The sequence below is a fragment of the Staurois parvus genome, unplaced genomic scaffold (assembly GCF_062004578.1).
Source record: "Staurois parvus isolate SC_StPar_1 unplaced genomic scaffold, SC_StPar_1.0 ptg001196l, whole genome shotgun sequence".
NCBI classification, from domain to species: domain Eukaryota; kingdom Metazoa; phylum Chordata; class Amphibia; order Anura; family Ranidae; genus Staurois; species Staurois parvus.
The window spans coordinates 656025-672200 of NW_028318992.1; the positions used below are offsets into that span (position 1 = coordinate 656025).

General features: G+C 39.8%; 2 protein-coding genes across 4 annotated transcripts in view; one reads left to right on the top strand and one right to left on the bottom strand.

Moving 5' to 3' along the window:
* UNC93A (unc-93 homolog A) overlaps positions 1-16176 on the top strand; it is a 729857-nt gene that overhangs the window by 114640 nt on the left and 599041 nt on the right. For both annotated transcript variants that reach the window (XM_089660014.1, XM_089660015.1), the window contains exon 2: positions 6537-6718. In XM_089660014.1, the coding sequence (XP_089516140.1) occupies positions 6537-6718 (182 nt within the window). The remainder of the gene's footprint in view (positions 1-6536; positions 6719-16176) is intronic.
* The window catches only part of LOC149438297 (uncharacterized), a 77313-nt gene that overhangs the window by 53406 nt on the left and 7731 nt on the right, over positions 1-16176 (bottom strand). The window lies entirely within an intron of this gene.

Genomic DNA, 16176 nt, shown 5'->3' on the forward strand with positions numbered 1-16176 from the left:
GCAGTCAGAAAGTAAAAGCTGTGTAAATTCTATTATCTATACCATATTTTGTAGACGCTATAACTTTCACACAAAGCAATCAATATACACTTATTTGGAATTTTTAACCAAAAACATGTAGCAAAATACATTTTGGCCTAAATTTATGACGAAATATTTGTTTTTTTGAATATTTTTTATGACCGAAATGAGAAAATATTGTTTTTTTCAAAAATTTTTTTTTTCTTCAAAACTTTTTTTCGTTATAGCGCCAAAAATAAAAAGTGTACAGGTGATCAAATACCACCAAAAGAAAGCTCTATTTGTGTGAAAAGAAGGACAAAAATTTCATTTATGTACCGTGCAATTGTCCGTTAAACTAGCACAGAGCTGTATAGCAAAAAAATGGCGTAAATTGCCGTATCTATACCATAGTTTGTAGACGCTATAACTTTCACACAAAGCAATCAATATACACTTATTGGGATTTTTTTTACCAAAAACATGTAGCAGAATACATTTTGGCCTAAATTTATAACTAACTTTGAGTTTACTATATATTTTTTATAGCTGAAAGTAAAAAATATTGTTTTTCTTCAAAATTTTTGGTCTTTTTTTGTTTATAGCGTTAAAAATAGAAAGCGCACAGGTGATCAAATACCTGAAAGAAAGCTCTATTTTTGTGAAAAAAAGGGCGTAAATTTTGTTTGGATGCAGCATTGCATGACCGCACAATTATCAGTTGAATTAGTGCAGCGCCGAGTAGCAAAAAGAGGCCTGGTCAGGAAGGGGGGTAAATCCTCAGGAGGGCAAGTGGTTAATAAACTCAAAGTAAACATTGTTTCCTTTAGGGATATAAATTCAAAGAAAACTTTCTTTTAGCTGGGGAAGTGACAGCTGAATTTCTGAGCTATAGTGAAGAAAAAAAAGGGAGAATTACATTTAAAAACCAGCACCATAATAAATAAAAAACATTGTGGGATCCCCCCTCCCATCCACACCAAGCCCTTCGGATCTGGTATGGATCTTAAGGGGTAACTCCATGTCAAAATGTAAAAAAAAAACGGCATGGGGTCCCCCCTCCCATTCACATGAAGCCTTGGGGTCTGGCATGGATATTAAGGGGTAACTCCACGCCAAAATTAAAAAAAAACAGCGCCCCCCCTCCTGAACTATACCAGGCCACATGCCCTCAACAGGAGGGGGGGGGTGCTTTGGGGTAAGGGAGCTTATCAGAATAATTTCAGCGTGGAGTTTCCCCTTAATCCATACCAGACCTGAAGGGCTTGGTATGGATGGGAGGGGGGACCCCATGCTGTTTTTTTAATTATATATTTAATTTACGGGAATTATTTTACATTCAGCTGGAACCCCGCTGACAGCTGAAACATTAACACATGGTTGTTGCTACTAAAATTCCGCATGAGTTATTTTATTAACTCATGCAGCGTTTTAGTAGTGAAAACCAATGCAGCGTTTATGTTTCAGCTGTTGGCGGAGTTCCCCACTGACAGTTGAATGTAAAAGCATTGTAGGGAATTATAAATTTTTTTTTTTTAAAAAAACGGCGTGGGGTCCCCCCCTTCTATCCATACCAAGCCCTTCAGGTCTGGTATGGATATTAAGGGGTAACTCCACGCCAAAATTAAAAACAAAATGGCGTGGGGTTTCCCCCAAAATCCATGCCAGACCCTTATCCAAGCATGCAGCCCGGCAGGTCAGGAAAGGGGGGGGGGACGAGCGAGTGCCTCCTCCTGAACCATACCAGGCCACATGCCCTCAACATGGGGGGGTGCTTTGGGGCAGGGGGGTTCCCCCCCCAAAGCACCTTGTCCCCGTGTTGATGGGGACAAGGGCCTCTTTTCCACAACCCTGGCCAGTTATTGTGGGGGTCTGCGGGCGGGGTGCTTATCAGACTCTGGAAGATCCTGCCCCCCCCCCTACGTGAATGAGTATGCTGTACATGGTACCGTTACTAATTCACAAAAAAACAAAAAGTGTAGTGTAAAAAACCACAGGACACAGTCTTTGACAAGTCCTTTAATAAAAGAATGTCCCCTGAAGTAGATCTCCAACGTCAATCACGGTGTCAGGCGCCGGTGACCCGAAAAAAGAAAGAAAAAAAAAATGTTCCGCTCCCGACGGAGGCTCACCAGCCTTATGCATTGAGCCAGGGTGACAGTTCTTAAATAGGTAAGGGGCGGCGCCAGCCGGGGACATCAAGCATGTGATCCCACCCCATGTGACAGCAATGATGTCACATGGGGCGGGGTCACTCAGATGATGTACCCGGCTGGCCCCACCCCTTACCTATTTAAAAACTGTCACCCTGGTTCACTGCATATAAGGCTGGTAAGCTTCCATCGGGAGAAGAACGTTTTTTTTTTTCTTTTTTCGGGTCGCCGGCGCCTGACACTGTGATTGAAGTTGGATCTACTTCGGGGGACATTGTTTTATTAAAGGACTTGTCAAAGACCCTGTCCTGTGGTTTTTTACACTACACTTTTTGTTTTTTTGTGAATTAGTAGCGGTACCATGTATAGCATACTCATCCACGTAGGGGGGGGGGGCGGGAACTGGGGGCCCCCTTGTTAAAGGGGGCTTCCAGATTCTGATAAGCCCCCCGCCTGCAGACCCCCGCAACCACCGTCCAGGGTTGTGAGGAAGAGACCCTTGTCCCCATCAACATGGGGACAAGGTGCTTTGGGGGGGAGCCCCCCCTGCCCCAAAGCACCCCCCATGTTGAGGGCATGTGGCCTGGTATGGTTCAGGAGGGAGGGCGCTCGCTCGTCCCCCCCTTTCCTGACCTGCCGGCCTGCATGCTCGGATAAGGGTCTGGCTTGGATTTTGGGGGGGACTCCACGCGGTTGTTTTTTAAATTTTGGCATGGAGTTACCCCTTAATATCCATACCAGACCCGAAGGGCTTGGTATGGATGGGAGGGGGGACCCCACGCCATTTTTTTATTATTTATTTAATTTACGGAAATTATTTAAAATTCAGCCGTCAGTGGGGAAACCCGTTGACGGCTGCAACAATAACTCATGTGGGATTTTAGTAGTGACAACCATGTGTTATGTAGGCCATAGACTACATAACACACAATCGGCTGATTTTCGCACCGTTAATGGGTTAATTGGTCGTCCGTTTTCTGGGTTTTAGCACATTTTTTTTATCGGTGAAGTTGGAAAAAAATCGGCAGATCTTATTACCGATAAAAAATCTGCGCTTGAGCTGTGGCCTGCAAGAAGAAGGAAAAGAAGAAGATAAAGAAGAAGATAAATAAGAAAAGAAAAAGAAGAAGAAGAAAAAGAATTTGAAAAAGAAAAAGAAGAAAAAGAAGAAGAATTCCAGTCCGCTATTACATTTGACATGAAAAAGTATTGCGGTTGCAACAATGTATCTATTTGTATCCAAATAAAAACATCTGTATCCAAAATGGATACAAATGGATACATTGTTGCAACCGCAATACTTTTTCATGTCAAATATAATAGCGGAGCTCTCTGCAGGGACAGAAGTAATTAAATGCCGGCCGTAGACAGGACGAAAATCGGCCAATTTTTTTTACCGTTGGTGGTAACGTTGGCCTATTGAACGACCGATTTTTGTTTTTTGTGTTTTTTTAAAAAAATGGCCAGTTTTTGACTCGTCTATGGCCTGCATTAATATTTCAACTGTCAGCGGGGTTCCCCACTGACAGCTGAATTTTAAATAATTTCCGTAAATTAAATAAATAATTACAAAAAATAGCATGGTGTCCCCCCTCCCATCCATACCAAGCCCTTCGGGTCTGGTATGGATATTAAGCGTAACTCCACGCCAAAATTTTAAAAAAACCGCGCGGAGTCCCCCCCCAAAATCTATACCAGACCCTTATCCGAGCATGCAGCCCGGCAGGTCAAGAAAGGGGGGGGCGAGCGAGTGACCCCCCCAGAACCATACCAGGCCACATGCCCTCAGCATGGGGGGGTGCTTTTTGCTGCTGGGGGGCTCCCCCCCAAAGCCTCTTGTTCCCATGTTGATGGGGACAAGGGCCTCTTCCCCACAAGCCTGGTCGTTGGTTGTGGGGGTCTGCGGGTGGGGGGCTTATCAGAATCTGTGAATGAGTATGCGCTACATGGTACCGCTACTAATTCACAAAAAAACAAAAAGTGTAGTGTAAAAAAACCACAGGACACAGTCTTTGACAAGTCCTTTAATAAAAGAATGTCCCCCAAAGTAGATCTAATGTCAATCATGGTGTCAGGTGCTGGCGACCCGAAAAAAAAAAAAAAAAGTTCCGCTTCCGACGGAGGCTGCCAACCTTATGCAGAGAGGTTCGCTGACAGCTCTTAAATAGGTAATGGGCGGGGCAAGCCGGGGACATCAAGCATGTGATCCCACCCCATGTGACAGCAATGATGTCACATGGGGCGGGGTCACTCAGATGATGTCCCCGACTGGCCCCGCCCCTTACCTATAACTGAATTTCCCACAGGTGGACTCCAATCAAGGTGTCGAAACATCTCAAGGATGATCAGTAGGAACAGAATGCACCAGAGCTCAATTTTGATGGCAAAGGCTGTGAATACTTATGTACACTTGGTTTTTTAATAAATTGCAAAGATTTCATGTTGTTATTATGGGGCATTGTTTGTAGAATGTTGAGAAAAAAATGAATTTTATCCATTTTGGAATAAGGCTGTAACATAACAAAATGTGGCAAAAGTTAATAGCACTGTGAATACTTCCTGGATGCACTGTATACACACACACGTGTTCCAGGTGTTCCAATCACCTCCATGGCCAACTCAATATTGAACCCTACAATATAGAATATATGTATATATACAGTATATACACACACAGTATACAGTTGTGACCAAAATTATTCAACCCCCACTGAAATTGAGTGTTTTGGCCAGTTTGACATTGCTTTTGATCATTCAGTCATCTTGCTTACATTTACATTAAAGAGGCACTTGTAGGTCAGACAAATATAACATAACAGTTATAATGAAATAACCACAAATGTCTTTTCTGTGCTCACAGCATTATCAGTTTTATTCAACCCCCAAGTGACATTCAATCTTAGTACTTAGTACAGCATCCTTTTACAGTTATAACAGCTTTTAAACGTGAAGCATAGCTTGACACAAGTGTCTTGCAGCGATCTACGGGTATCTTCGCCCATTCTTCATGGGCAAAGGCCTCCAGTTCAGTCACATTCTTAGGCTTGCGCACTGCAACTGCTTTCTTTAAGTCCCACCAGAGGTTCTCAATCGGATTTAAGTCTGGTGACTGCGATGGCCACTCCAAAATGTTCCAGCCTTTCCTCTGCAACCATGCTCTAGTGGACTTGGAGGTATGCTTGGGATCATTGTCCTGTTGAAAGGTCCAACGTCTCCCAAGCCTCAGGTGTGTGACGGACTGCATCACGTTTCCATCCAATATCTCCTGGTACTGAAGAGAATTCATGGTACCTTGCACACGCTGAAGCTTCCCTGTACCTGCAGAAGCAAAACAGCCCCAAAGCATGATTGACCCTCCACCATGCTTCACAGTAGGCAAGGTGTTCTTTTCATCATAGGCCTTGTTCTTCCTCCTCCAAACATAGCGTTGATCCATGGGCCCAAACAGTTCTAATTTTGTTTCATCAGTCCACAGAACACTATCCCACAACTTTTGTGGTTTGTCCACATGGCTTTTGGCATACTGCAGTCGACTCTTCTTATTCTTTGGAGACAGCAAGGGGGTACGCCTGGGAGTTCTGGCACGGAGGCCTTCATTACGCAGTGTGCGTCTTATTGTCTGGGCTGAAACTTCTGTACCCACATCTGACAAATCTTTTCTCAGTTCCTCAGCAGTCACACGGGGACTTCTCTCCACTCTACGCTTCAGGTAGCGCACAGCAGTCGAAGTCAGCATCTTCTTTCTGCCACGACCAGGTAGCGTTTCAACAGTGCCCTTTGCCTTGAATTTGCGAATGATGCTTCCTAAGGTGTCTCTTGGTATGTTTAACATCTTTGCAATCTTCTTATAGCCATTGCCCTTCCTGTGAAGAGAAATCACCTCTTCTCTTGTCTTCCTGGACCATTCTCTTGCCTTCACCATGTTTGTAACCACACCAGTAAATGTCTAGAAGGAGCTGAGTATCACAGTCATTTTAAAGCTGCCTAATTGGTGCTTATTATGCTTGATTGCTGCTCGGTGACATCCACAGGTGTTTTCAATACCTGATGGAAAGCACCTGTATGAACCTCTGTTCTTCAGAGTGGTAGTCTTTAAGGGGTTGAATAATTGTGGCAATGAAGAAACCACATAAGAACCATTTACTACTGTATTACATAAACAATTGATGTCATTTTAGTTGCATTTGGGTAGTTACAACGTCCTTGTAGGATTTGATTCTGAATACAATTCCAAATGTACACTATAGTCCCTAAACCCCTTTACAGCATTGGGGGTTGAATAATTTTGGTCACAACTGTATATATAATGTTTTTTTTAAAATTCAGTGTTTTTAAGAAAATTAATAGTATCACAATATTTGATTATTGTTCTTTTTTTTTTAGAGCAGCCTGAATGCTGATGAAGGTCTTGGAGTAGCTTCCCTAAGTATTATCTACGGAGCACTTATCATATCATCAATATTCGTTCCTCCTATTGTTATTCAGAAAATTGGCTGCAAATGGACTATCGTTGTTTCGATGTGCTGTTATATTACATATTCTCTTGGCAATTTCTACCCTAGCTGGTACAGTATATGTAATAATTATACAGTATACTCATCTTGCTTTGTAGATGTGATATGTTTCTCTGCTCAGAAAGACCTAGAAAATAATTTAGAAGAGTGGTGATCAGGTGTTTAACCAATTCAATACCGTGCAATTTTACACCTCTCTCACACTTTGAATGACAATTGCGCGGTCATACAACATAGTACCCAAACTAAAATTTTATCATTTTCTTCACACAACTAGAGTTTTTTTTTGGTGGTATTTAATCATTGCTGGGGTTTTTATTTTTGCTAAATTAACAAAAAAGATCGAAAATTTTGAAAAAAAACACGTTTTTCTTTGTTTCTGTTATAAAAGTTTGCAAATAAATAATTGTTCTTCATAAATTTAGGCCAAGATGTATTCTACTACATGTCTTTGGTGAAAATAACCCAAATTAGGATGCATTTTTTAGTTTGTAGGAAAGTTATAGAGTTCACAAACTATGGTATAGATCTGAATATTGATCAATCCTGAAGTACTGACAGCCAATCTAATCTCTTGAGGTCCAAGAATGTCAGAATAGTACAGATATCCCCCAAATGACCACTTTTTGCAAAGTAGACAGTCCGACGTACTTCATAAGAGGCATGGCGAGTTTTTTGAAGTTGTATTTTTTTTGTCATAAATTTTCGGAAAATGAAAAAATAAAAATAATTATTTTCACTATTTTTTTTTTACATACTGTCACCAGTGCAGTACAGCGTCATCATATAACTGGCATGGCGGTGATCAGGGACACTGACTGGTGACAGCGTGAAAAAAAAAAAAAATTTTTTTTTTATTTTAAATTTTTTATTAAATTGTTTTTCTTTTTTGTAAGATTTTCGTTTTCATATTTCACTATGTCCAAAGTAGTACAATGTTACCATAGTAACATTGTACTACTTTGGGGAAGTGATCAGTATTTTTATTTATTTTTTTTTTTTACACAATTTGCTTACAGCAAAGAATTACTTTGCTATAAGCAAGCATTTACCTGAACGACATTGATTCATTCAGGGTTTTTTTTTTGTGCTTAGCTGTGATTTGGCCACAGCTAATCACATGATATGTGCATGTGATTAGCTGTGACCATTCACAGCTAGACACTAGTATACAATGGATGGCATGAATGAAGCCATCCATTGTATACAACTGTCATGTGACCTGCTGTGATTGGTCACAGCAGGTCACATGGTACTGGCAACGGGGGCTGGTACTTAGATCTGTCATCGGCCGTGTCCGAGGTACATGGCCGGTGACAGATCGCGCTGCTGCGCGGCTCTGCAAGCGCGCGAACTGTGCATGGGTGGGAGGACGCCATATGGCGGCCTCCCGGAAAGGTAATGCATTTTTGCGGACGCCATTTGGCCATAGGCCGGGCGTCAAATGGTTAACCACTTCCTGTTCGCAGGACATATTTCCTTTGAGTGGAGATACTGGGATGATGCCTGCAGTTACAGGCATCATCTTGGTATCGTTTTTTTTTCAACTCTGTAATGTAAAAGCAATCCTAGTGGCTAATTAGCCACTGGATTGCCTTTACAAGCAGTGGGAGCGGTGCACCCCCTCCCGCCGCTCTCCTTCCCAAGCTCTCCCACCTAATAGGGGAGCCTGAGAACCTATGGTATTAGAAACTGGAAGTGACAAGTATTTTGTCACTTCTGGTTTCACCAGATTTAAACAAAGCCATTTTGGCTTGGGAAAGGTTCTGATTACACTGATCATGGTGTGACCAGATGCTTTTAAGTGCAGAGGAGAGAGCTGGGGTCTAATAGACCCCAAATCTCTCAGTACTTGTCACTGCTTATTGTTCTCACAACATTCCTTGTGATAGCTTTTAAAGCGTTGCCTATGGAGATTTTTAGGTACCAAAGTTTGGCACCATTCTGCAGGCTGTGATATTGGGAATATTTAGCTCAGTGGTAGATGCAATTCTTGTACAGTGAGTCCATATCAAACAGGCATTATTGTTAAGGGCCTGGTACTAAGGACTATGAATGGACAGGCCACTGGGGATATATAAAGCATCTTTTATATCAGCCAACATTGAGGGATTAGCAAAAGCTTGATCAATATGAGTAGAGATTTTATAATTTTATAAAGTGGAGAAGCAGGAATAGACCTTAGTGGAGGGATGCTTTCACCTCCAGATCTCCGTCAGAGCAGCAGACAGGGGTGAATTAGATAGGTCCCCAGAAAAGGACTTAGGTTGTGTGGGTCTATCCAGGTCCGGGGAGAGGATAGCATTAAAATCTCCCATCAATAACAATTTAGCGGGAAAATAGGGGGTGATCCTCTCCAGAATAAGAGACAGAAGCTCAGATGAAAACGGTGAAGGAATATACATACCAGAAAGTACACAATGTAGGTGCCACAGCATCAACACACGAATAGAATATTTCCCATGAGGGTCTGTGTGGACCACATCAATGACACAAGGAAGAGAGTTGCTAATCAGAATAGAGATGCCTCTGGTAAATGTTGAATATGAAGAATGGAAAGCTTTTTGAACCCATGCCATCAATTTGCTGCCCATCAAATGTGTTTTCTGGAGCAGTAATATGCACTCACTGGCCTCTTTATTAGGTATACCTGTTCAATTGCTTGTTAACACAAATTGCTAATCAGCCAATCACATGGCAGCAACTCAATGGATTTAGGCATCTAGATGTGGTGAAGATGACTTGCTAAAGTTTAAATCATGCATCAGAATGAGGAAAAAAGGGGATTTAAGTGACTTTGAAGGTGGCATGGTTATTGGTGCCAGACGGGCTGGTCTGAGTATTTAAAAAACTTCTTATCTACTGGGATTTTCGTGCACGACCATCTCTAGGGTTTACAGAGAATGGTCCGAAAAAGAGAAAATATCCAGTGAGCAGTTATGTAGACAAAAATGCATTGTTAAAATTAAAATAAATGGTGCAGTGCTAACTACAAAAAACATAAATTGAAATAAATATATATATAGTATATATAGTGCTAATACATCACAAACCAACAAATTCATATAATCAATATAGTGACTAGTGAGAAACGTGATAACACAAATAAAAGTGATCAACACTAGTGAAAGGGTCACCTTGGTGACCTGCAATAGTGATACACACACAAAATATACAATAAATTAAACTTGTGTAAGTGTCCTTATTCCTTCTCAAAGAAAAGAACTTTTAAACCAAACACTTTTTAGTCCATGAATCACAAATGATAAGTGTTTATAAAAACCATGCAATGTGTATAAAGTGGTAAATTTGTGCAAGTACCAGCACACTCTTTATCCACTCCAGCTGCAGTGCCTCCTCACCTCCTTAATGCGACCTCAAAGGGCCAAATAAGCATTCAGGATCACTCTGGATCCTTCACATCACCGGCTAGTAACTCTCCTTTTCCACTATATCTCCGGAAAGCCAAGGATCACTTATGGTCTCCTGTTCCTCCTCCAATGCCTCCTCTTGTGCCCTTTATAAAGGTACTCTGTGGGGTATATTAGTCACAATACCAGTGAGTAATAAAAGAGATCCTCCATAGTGTAGTATTTAATGCAGTCTTTTATTAAGAACAAAAGAAGTACACTCACATGAACATGCAGTCCCTTCCTCCTGCTGTGTGTGGGTATGCTGCATTCATGTGGTACTTCCTGGGTGTACTGGGTGTACTAAGATGGTGTCCTCCACCAGAAGTGCGTCACTCGTACCGCAAGCTGCGTATCGGAGTAACTACGCGTTACGTCACGTGGTCTCGTGACTTCCTCGGGGTATCGCCATGGAGACACAGCTGCTCCTTTTATAGCGGAATAGGTGTATGACACACCTCTTTTTCTATTGGTTAACCGCTGACATTTTGTAGAAGCCTAAAGATGTATGCTCCTACTAAACTAGCCTCTGTACCCAGGGAAATACCCATAAATCCAGCTCACGGCCCCAAGCAGCCTTAATTATTGAATTAACTAAAATCTCTTTTGGATATATTCCCTTTATTAGTAAAAGTGACTCTGAACATGGTAAGTACATATTAAGAATAATTGAAAAATATATTTAAAAGGGGGAATGAACTATGTGTATATAAACAATAATTACAGCCAATATATACACATCCAAATAATATATAAAAAATACCCGTAGAAAATGCAAATATTCTAAAAAAAACCCTATTACCACATATGTATACAATATACCCACACATTTACATAGATCGCAAACTGAGATAAAAAATCAATACCAATACTTCCATAAAAAATAAATAAATAAATAAATTATAATATATATAATATATTATATATAAAATATATATATATATAATAATCTAGATAAAATAAACAGCCAACAATCCTTTTTACCTCACAATGATAAAATTAAAAATCACTAATAAAACAGTTGAGGTTGAACTTAACGTTCAACCCTCTAGGGACCATCGTTCTCATATAATAAATCCACCGTGATTCGGCTTGACTGAGGGATCTAATTTTGTTACTGCCTCTCCAATGCCTTTTATATTTTTCTATACCCCAGAATTTCATATTACTGGGGTCCTTATTGTGATGTGTGGCAAAGTGCCTTGAGACATTATGCTTAGGGAACCCCTTCCTAATATTTTGAACATGCTCCCTAAGTCTCTTCCATAGCGGTCTTTTGGTTCTGCCAATATATTGGAGTCCACATTCACATTCTAAGCAGTATACTACCCCTTCTGTTTTACAAGAAATAAAATCTTTAATGGTAAACTCTTATCCAGTAGTATTAGCAATAAAATTCTTACGTCTGATATTTGATTTTCTAGTGGCTATACAGGCGTAGCAATTTCTACATGGGTAAAAACCTTTTTCATTTAAAAACGTGATGTATTCTGACTGGGAGGATCTAATACACTTTTAACCACCTTTGATCTCACCGTAGGTGCTTTTCTATACACAAATTTAGGAAAAACTGGTAGAACGCCTTTTAAAATGGGATCTAACCTTAAAATACTCCAGTGTTTGCTAAAAATTCTTTCTATTTTCTTGTAATGGATATTAAAATCTAAAATTATTGATAAATTATCCCCTATATTCTCTTCTTTCTTATTATCTTGCACGAATATACTTCTATCCCTATTTCCCACTTCAACTATTTTCTGGGTAATCATATTCTTAGGATACCCTATATCTATAAATCTAGTTCCCAACTTCTTCGCTTGTTCTAAATAATCACTTTCAAGGGTACAATTCCTTCTAACTCTCACAAACTGACCCTTTGGGATATTAAACAACCAAGGGGGAAAATGACAACTCCCCCTTGGTATATATCCACTACAATCTACATTTTTAAAATATGTTTTCGTTAAAAATTTCCCATTCATAATCTTAATATTTAAATCTAAAAAATGTATTTCTTCCTTACTGTGTTCCCATGTGAATCTAATATTTGTATTATTCTCATTCAATCTATTTAAAAACTTCAATAAGATATTTTCCTCTCCTTCCCAAATAATAATCATGTCATCTATATATCTTTTGTAGACTTTTAACTCAATTGGGTAGTCTTGATATAACTCCATTTCTTCCCAGTGTGCCATAAATATATTAGCTACACTCGGTGCAAAGCGGGCACCCATTGCTACGCCCCTATTTTGTTTGTAATATGTGTGCTCGTGCCAAAAATAATTGTGACTCAAACCAAATTCAAGACACTCCGATAAGAACCTTCTTTGAGTCCAAGACAAATTGCTATAACTCCTGAGTCCTCACCCAACTGACTCTATAGCATCCTCATGCCCTATGATTGTGTACAATGAAGAGACGTCCGCACTTGCTAAATAAATATCTCTTCCTCCTTTAAATTCCTCCAGCACCTGAATCAGGTGTTTGGTATCACGTAAATATGCTTTAGTATTCTTTACCACTGGTTGCAGGAATTCATCTATATACTGTCTCAATCTAGCCACCACTGACTGTATGCCATTTACTATAGGTCCACCTGGTGGATTTGTGGCATTTTTGTGTATCTTCGGGACTGTGTAAATGACTGGAACTCTACATGTATCTGGGACTAAATATTTAGCTTCTTTTTTATTCAGAACGTTTATGTCAATGCCCTTCTTAACCAACTTTTCTAATTCCTTTTTATATGCCAATGTGGGGGTCTTTCTTTAACATTTCATACATACAGTTATCTTTTAAATGGGTGGATAGTTCACTTAAATAATATTTCTTAGACAGTATGACTATCCCTCCTCCCTTATCAGTTGGCCGTATAACTATATCATCCCTTTTTGTCAATTTATTTAGGCCTATTTCCATCTATTTATTATTACGTGGTGTTGGAATGCTGAGTTTTTCTAAATCCTGGTTTACCAATTTTTTTAAAACATCAATATGGCTGTTATTATTGAGCTGAGGATTAAAAAGCGATCTACTTCTAAGACTGGTGTGGGTAATATTACTGGGAGCACTACTAACAGTATTTTTAGCTCCTGATAACCCTAAAAAGTATTTTTTTGATATTTAATTTTCTAATGTATTTTTGGGTATCTATAAAAACATTAAATTTGTTGACAGGAGCCGGGGGAGCATATTTAAGGCCTTTATCCAATACCAGTAGATCCTCTGTGGTCAATTGAGAGCCACTGATATTAAAAACTCCATCGCCTATTGTTCTCTTTTTCTTTCGTTTTTTACGGCCGGCCCTATATCCCCTCCTCTTCCTGGGCTCCTCCACCTTTCTCTCTGGGGACTCCTTTCCTCTTGACCCCTCTCTAAAAAATCTCCAGGAGGATAATCAGATCTTAAAGGTTCAAACCTATTATAAGTGGGAATGGGACTTCTATCATCATATCTTTGATAATCCCACCTATCTTCAGGGTATTGTCTTTCAAATCTAGGGCCATTGGGCCTTGCAGAATAATAAGGTCTGGGCTGAGGATGATAATTTTGTCCCGAATAATAATATGGCCTATTATTCTAATAATATGGTTTATTTTGAAAGGGTGGACCCCTTCCTTGTGGTCTCCTATAACCCGTATTCCCATTTTTTGGTTTCCACTCATTCCTAGGTGTATGATAATTTTGCATATTGTAGTGCACTTGATTATGCCCTCTAGGTAAATCTTTATGCAGCGGTCCAGAACTTCCACCATCTTTTTTACTTTTAACTGGAGTGGTATTAGCTGAAGCCGACTCCACCTCATTTAGCACAGACTGCCATTTAAATACTTGATTCTTCTTCATGTCATTAAGATCTCTTTGATATTCCTTAGATTTCCTGTACTTGACTTCTTGATCAACTGTATCTAAATCTTTATTAAGGCAATTAGTCAAATTTTTCATTTCTGTTGTTTCCTTGAATGGTACAATCTTTTCCTTTATTTCACCAATTTGTACTTCTAAATTCCTCAACTTCCTTTGTTTCCTCTTAAGTAGAAACATGACCAATTGTAGGCCTTTCTCATGGAAAAAATTGAACCATTCCTCTATTTCTTCAGGATCTGTTAGCCCATCACAAATGGGCACATCCCATCTTAACCTTCTGGGCACCAATCTATATTTTATATACTTTTCAGGGGTGACTATATCCCACCCCTTTGGCCCTTTGAGGTCGCATTAAGGAGGTGAGGAGGCACTGCAGCTGGAGTGGATAAAGAGTGTGCTGGCACTTGCACGTATTTACTACTTTATACACATTGCATGGTTTTTATAAACACTTATCATTTGTTATTCATGGACTAAAAAGTGTTTGGTTTAAAAGTTTTTTTCTTTGAGAAGGAATAAGGACACTTACACGAGTTTAATTTATTGTATATTTTGTGTGTGTATCATTATTGCAGGTCACCAAGGTGACCCTTTCACTAGTGTTGATCACTTTTATTTGTGTTATCACTTTTCTCACTAGTCACTATATTGATTATATGAATGTGTTGGTTTGTGATGTATTAGCACTATATATACTATATATATACATTTATTTCAATTTATGTTTTTTGTAGTTAGCGCTGCACCATTTATTTTTATTTTCATATATTGATTGGTTATCACTATTTGGTGTTGGCAGCTAGTGATCAGGGCTTATTTCCATATCAGCGCAGGAGGATTTCTAGTTTATCTTTTTAAAAATGCATTGTTGATGTCCAGAGGTCAGAGGAGAATGGGCAGACTGATTTGAGATAATAGAAAGGCAACAGTTATTCAAATAAACACTTGTTACATTCAAAGTATTCAGAATACCACCTCTGAATGCATAACACGTAGAACCTTGAAGCAGAAGGGCTACAGAAGCAGAAAACCACATTGGGTGCCACTCCTGCCTGCTAAGAACAGGAAACGGAGGCTACAATTCGCACTGACTCACCAAAATTGGATAATAAAAGATTGGAGAAACGTTGCCTGGTCTGGTAAGTGACAATTTCAGCTGCAACATTCAGATGGTAGGGTCAGAATTTGGCATAAACAACATGAAAGCATGGATCCATCCTGCCTTGTATCAACTGTTGAGGCTGGTGGTGTAATGTTGTGGGGGATATTTTCTTGGCACACTTTGGCCCCCTTAGTACCAACTGAGCATTGTTTAAATGCCATGGCCTACTTGAGTATTTTTGCTGACCATGTCCATCCCTTAATGGCTACAGTGTTTGCTTGTTTGTGATTAATAAGTATTACTACTGTATATGGTATTTTTGTTCTACATTACTTTATGGTAACACATGTGCGCAAGCTACAGCACCTGTTGAAGGAGTGTTTGAATCAGTCACCTGAGAGTTTAAGAAGTGCAAGTATATCCATATGATAGTTGTTTAAAACACTTATACTGCACGCAGGGGCAGACTGACAACTCATGGGGCCCCCAGGCAATAGGGGATCATGGGGCCCCTGTGTCCTTGCCCACATTCAAACAAAGCCTATAAAAGGTACCAGGGGCATTTCATTGGGCCTCCTACTGACCCCGGGCCCTCAGCAGTGCCCGATATTTCGAATGGTCAGTCCACCCCTGACTGCACGTATCACTGAAGCAGCATACTGTATATTTATGTGAGTTAGTAATTCTTCTGGTTCTCACTTAAGGAAGGTTAGGATGTCAACTTATGTGTATGAGTTCAACTAGACGGTTGGAAATCGTGTCTGATCATGGGTATGGACTTCTACTAATCTAGTGGGACTGCTATTCACTTGAATGAATTTTGGTTTAATATTGTTTAGCGTTCATAGAAGGGGTTTTGTATATTGACCTTTATTGCAAGCAGCTCACTTTTATTTATTTTATTCATTTTGGAGTGTAGCGCTGATTTTAAAATTTTTTCTTTTAATGCACTATTTTGCCAATGTGCTGGGTCGCCTACCTTTACATGCACATACACTTTAATTGCATCTCAGTCTTAGTCCATATAGTTCAATATTGAGTTGGCCCACCCTTTGCAGCTATAACAGTTTCAATTCTTCTGGGAAGGCTGTCCACAAGGTTTATGAGTGTGTCTATGGAAATGTTTT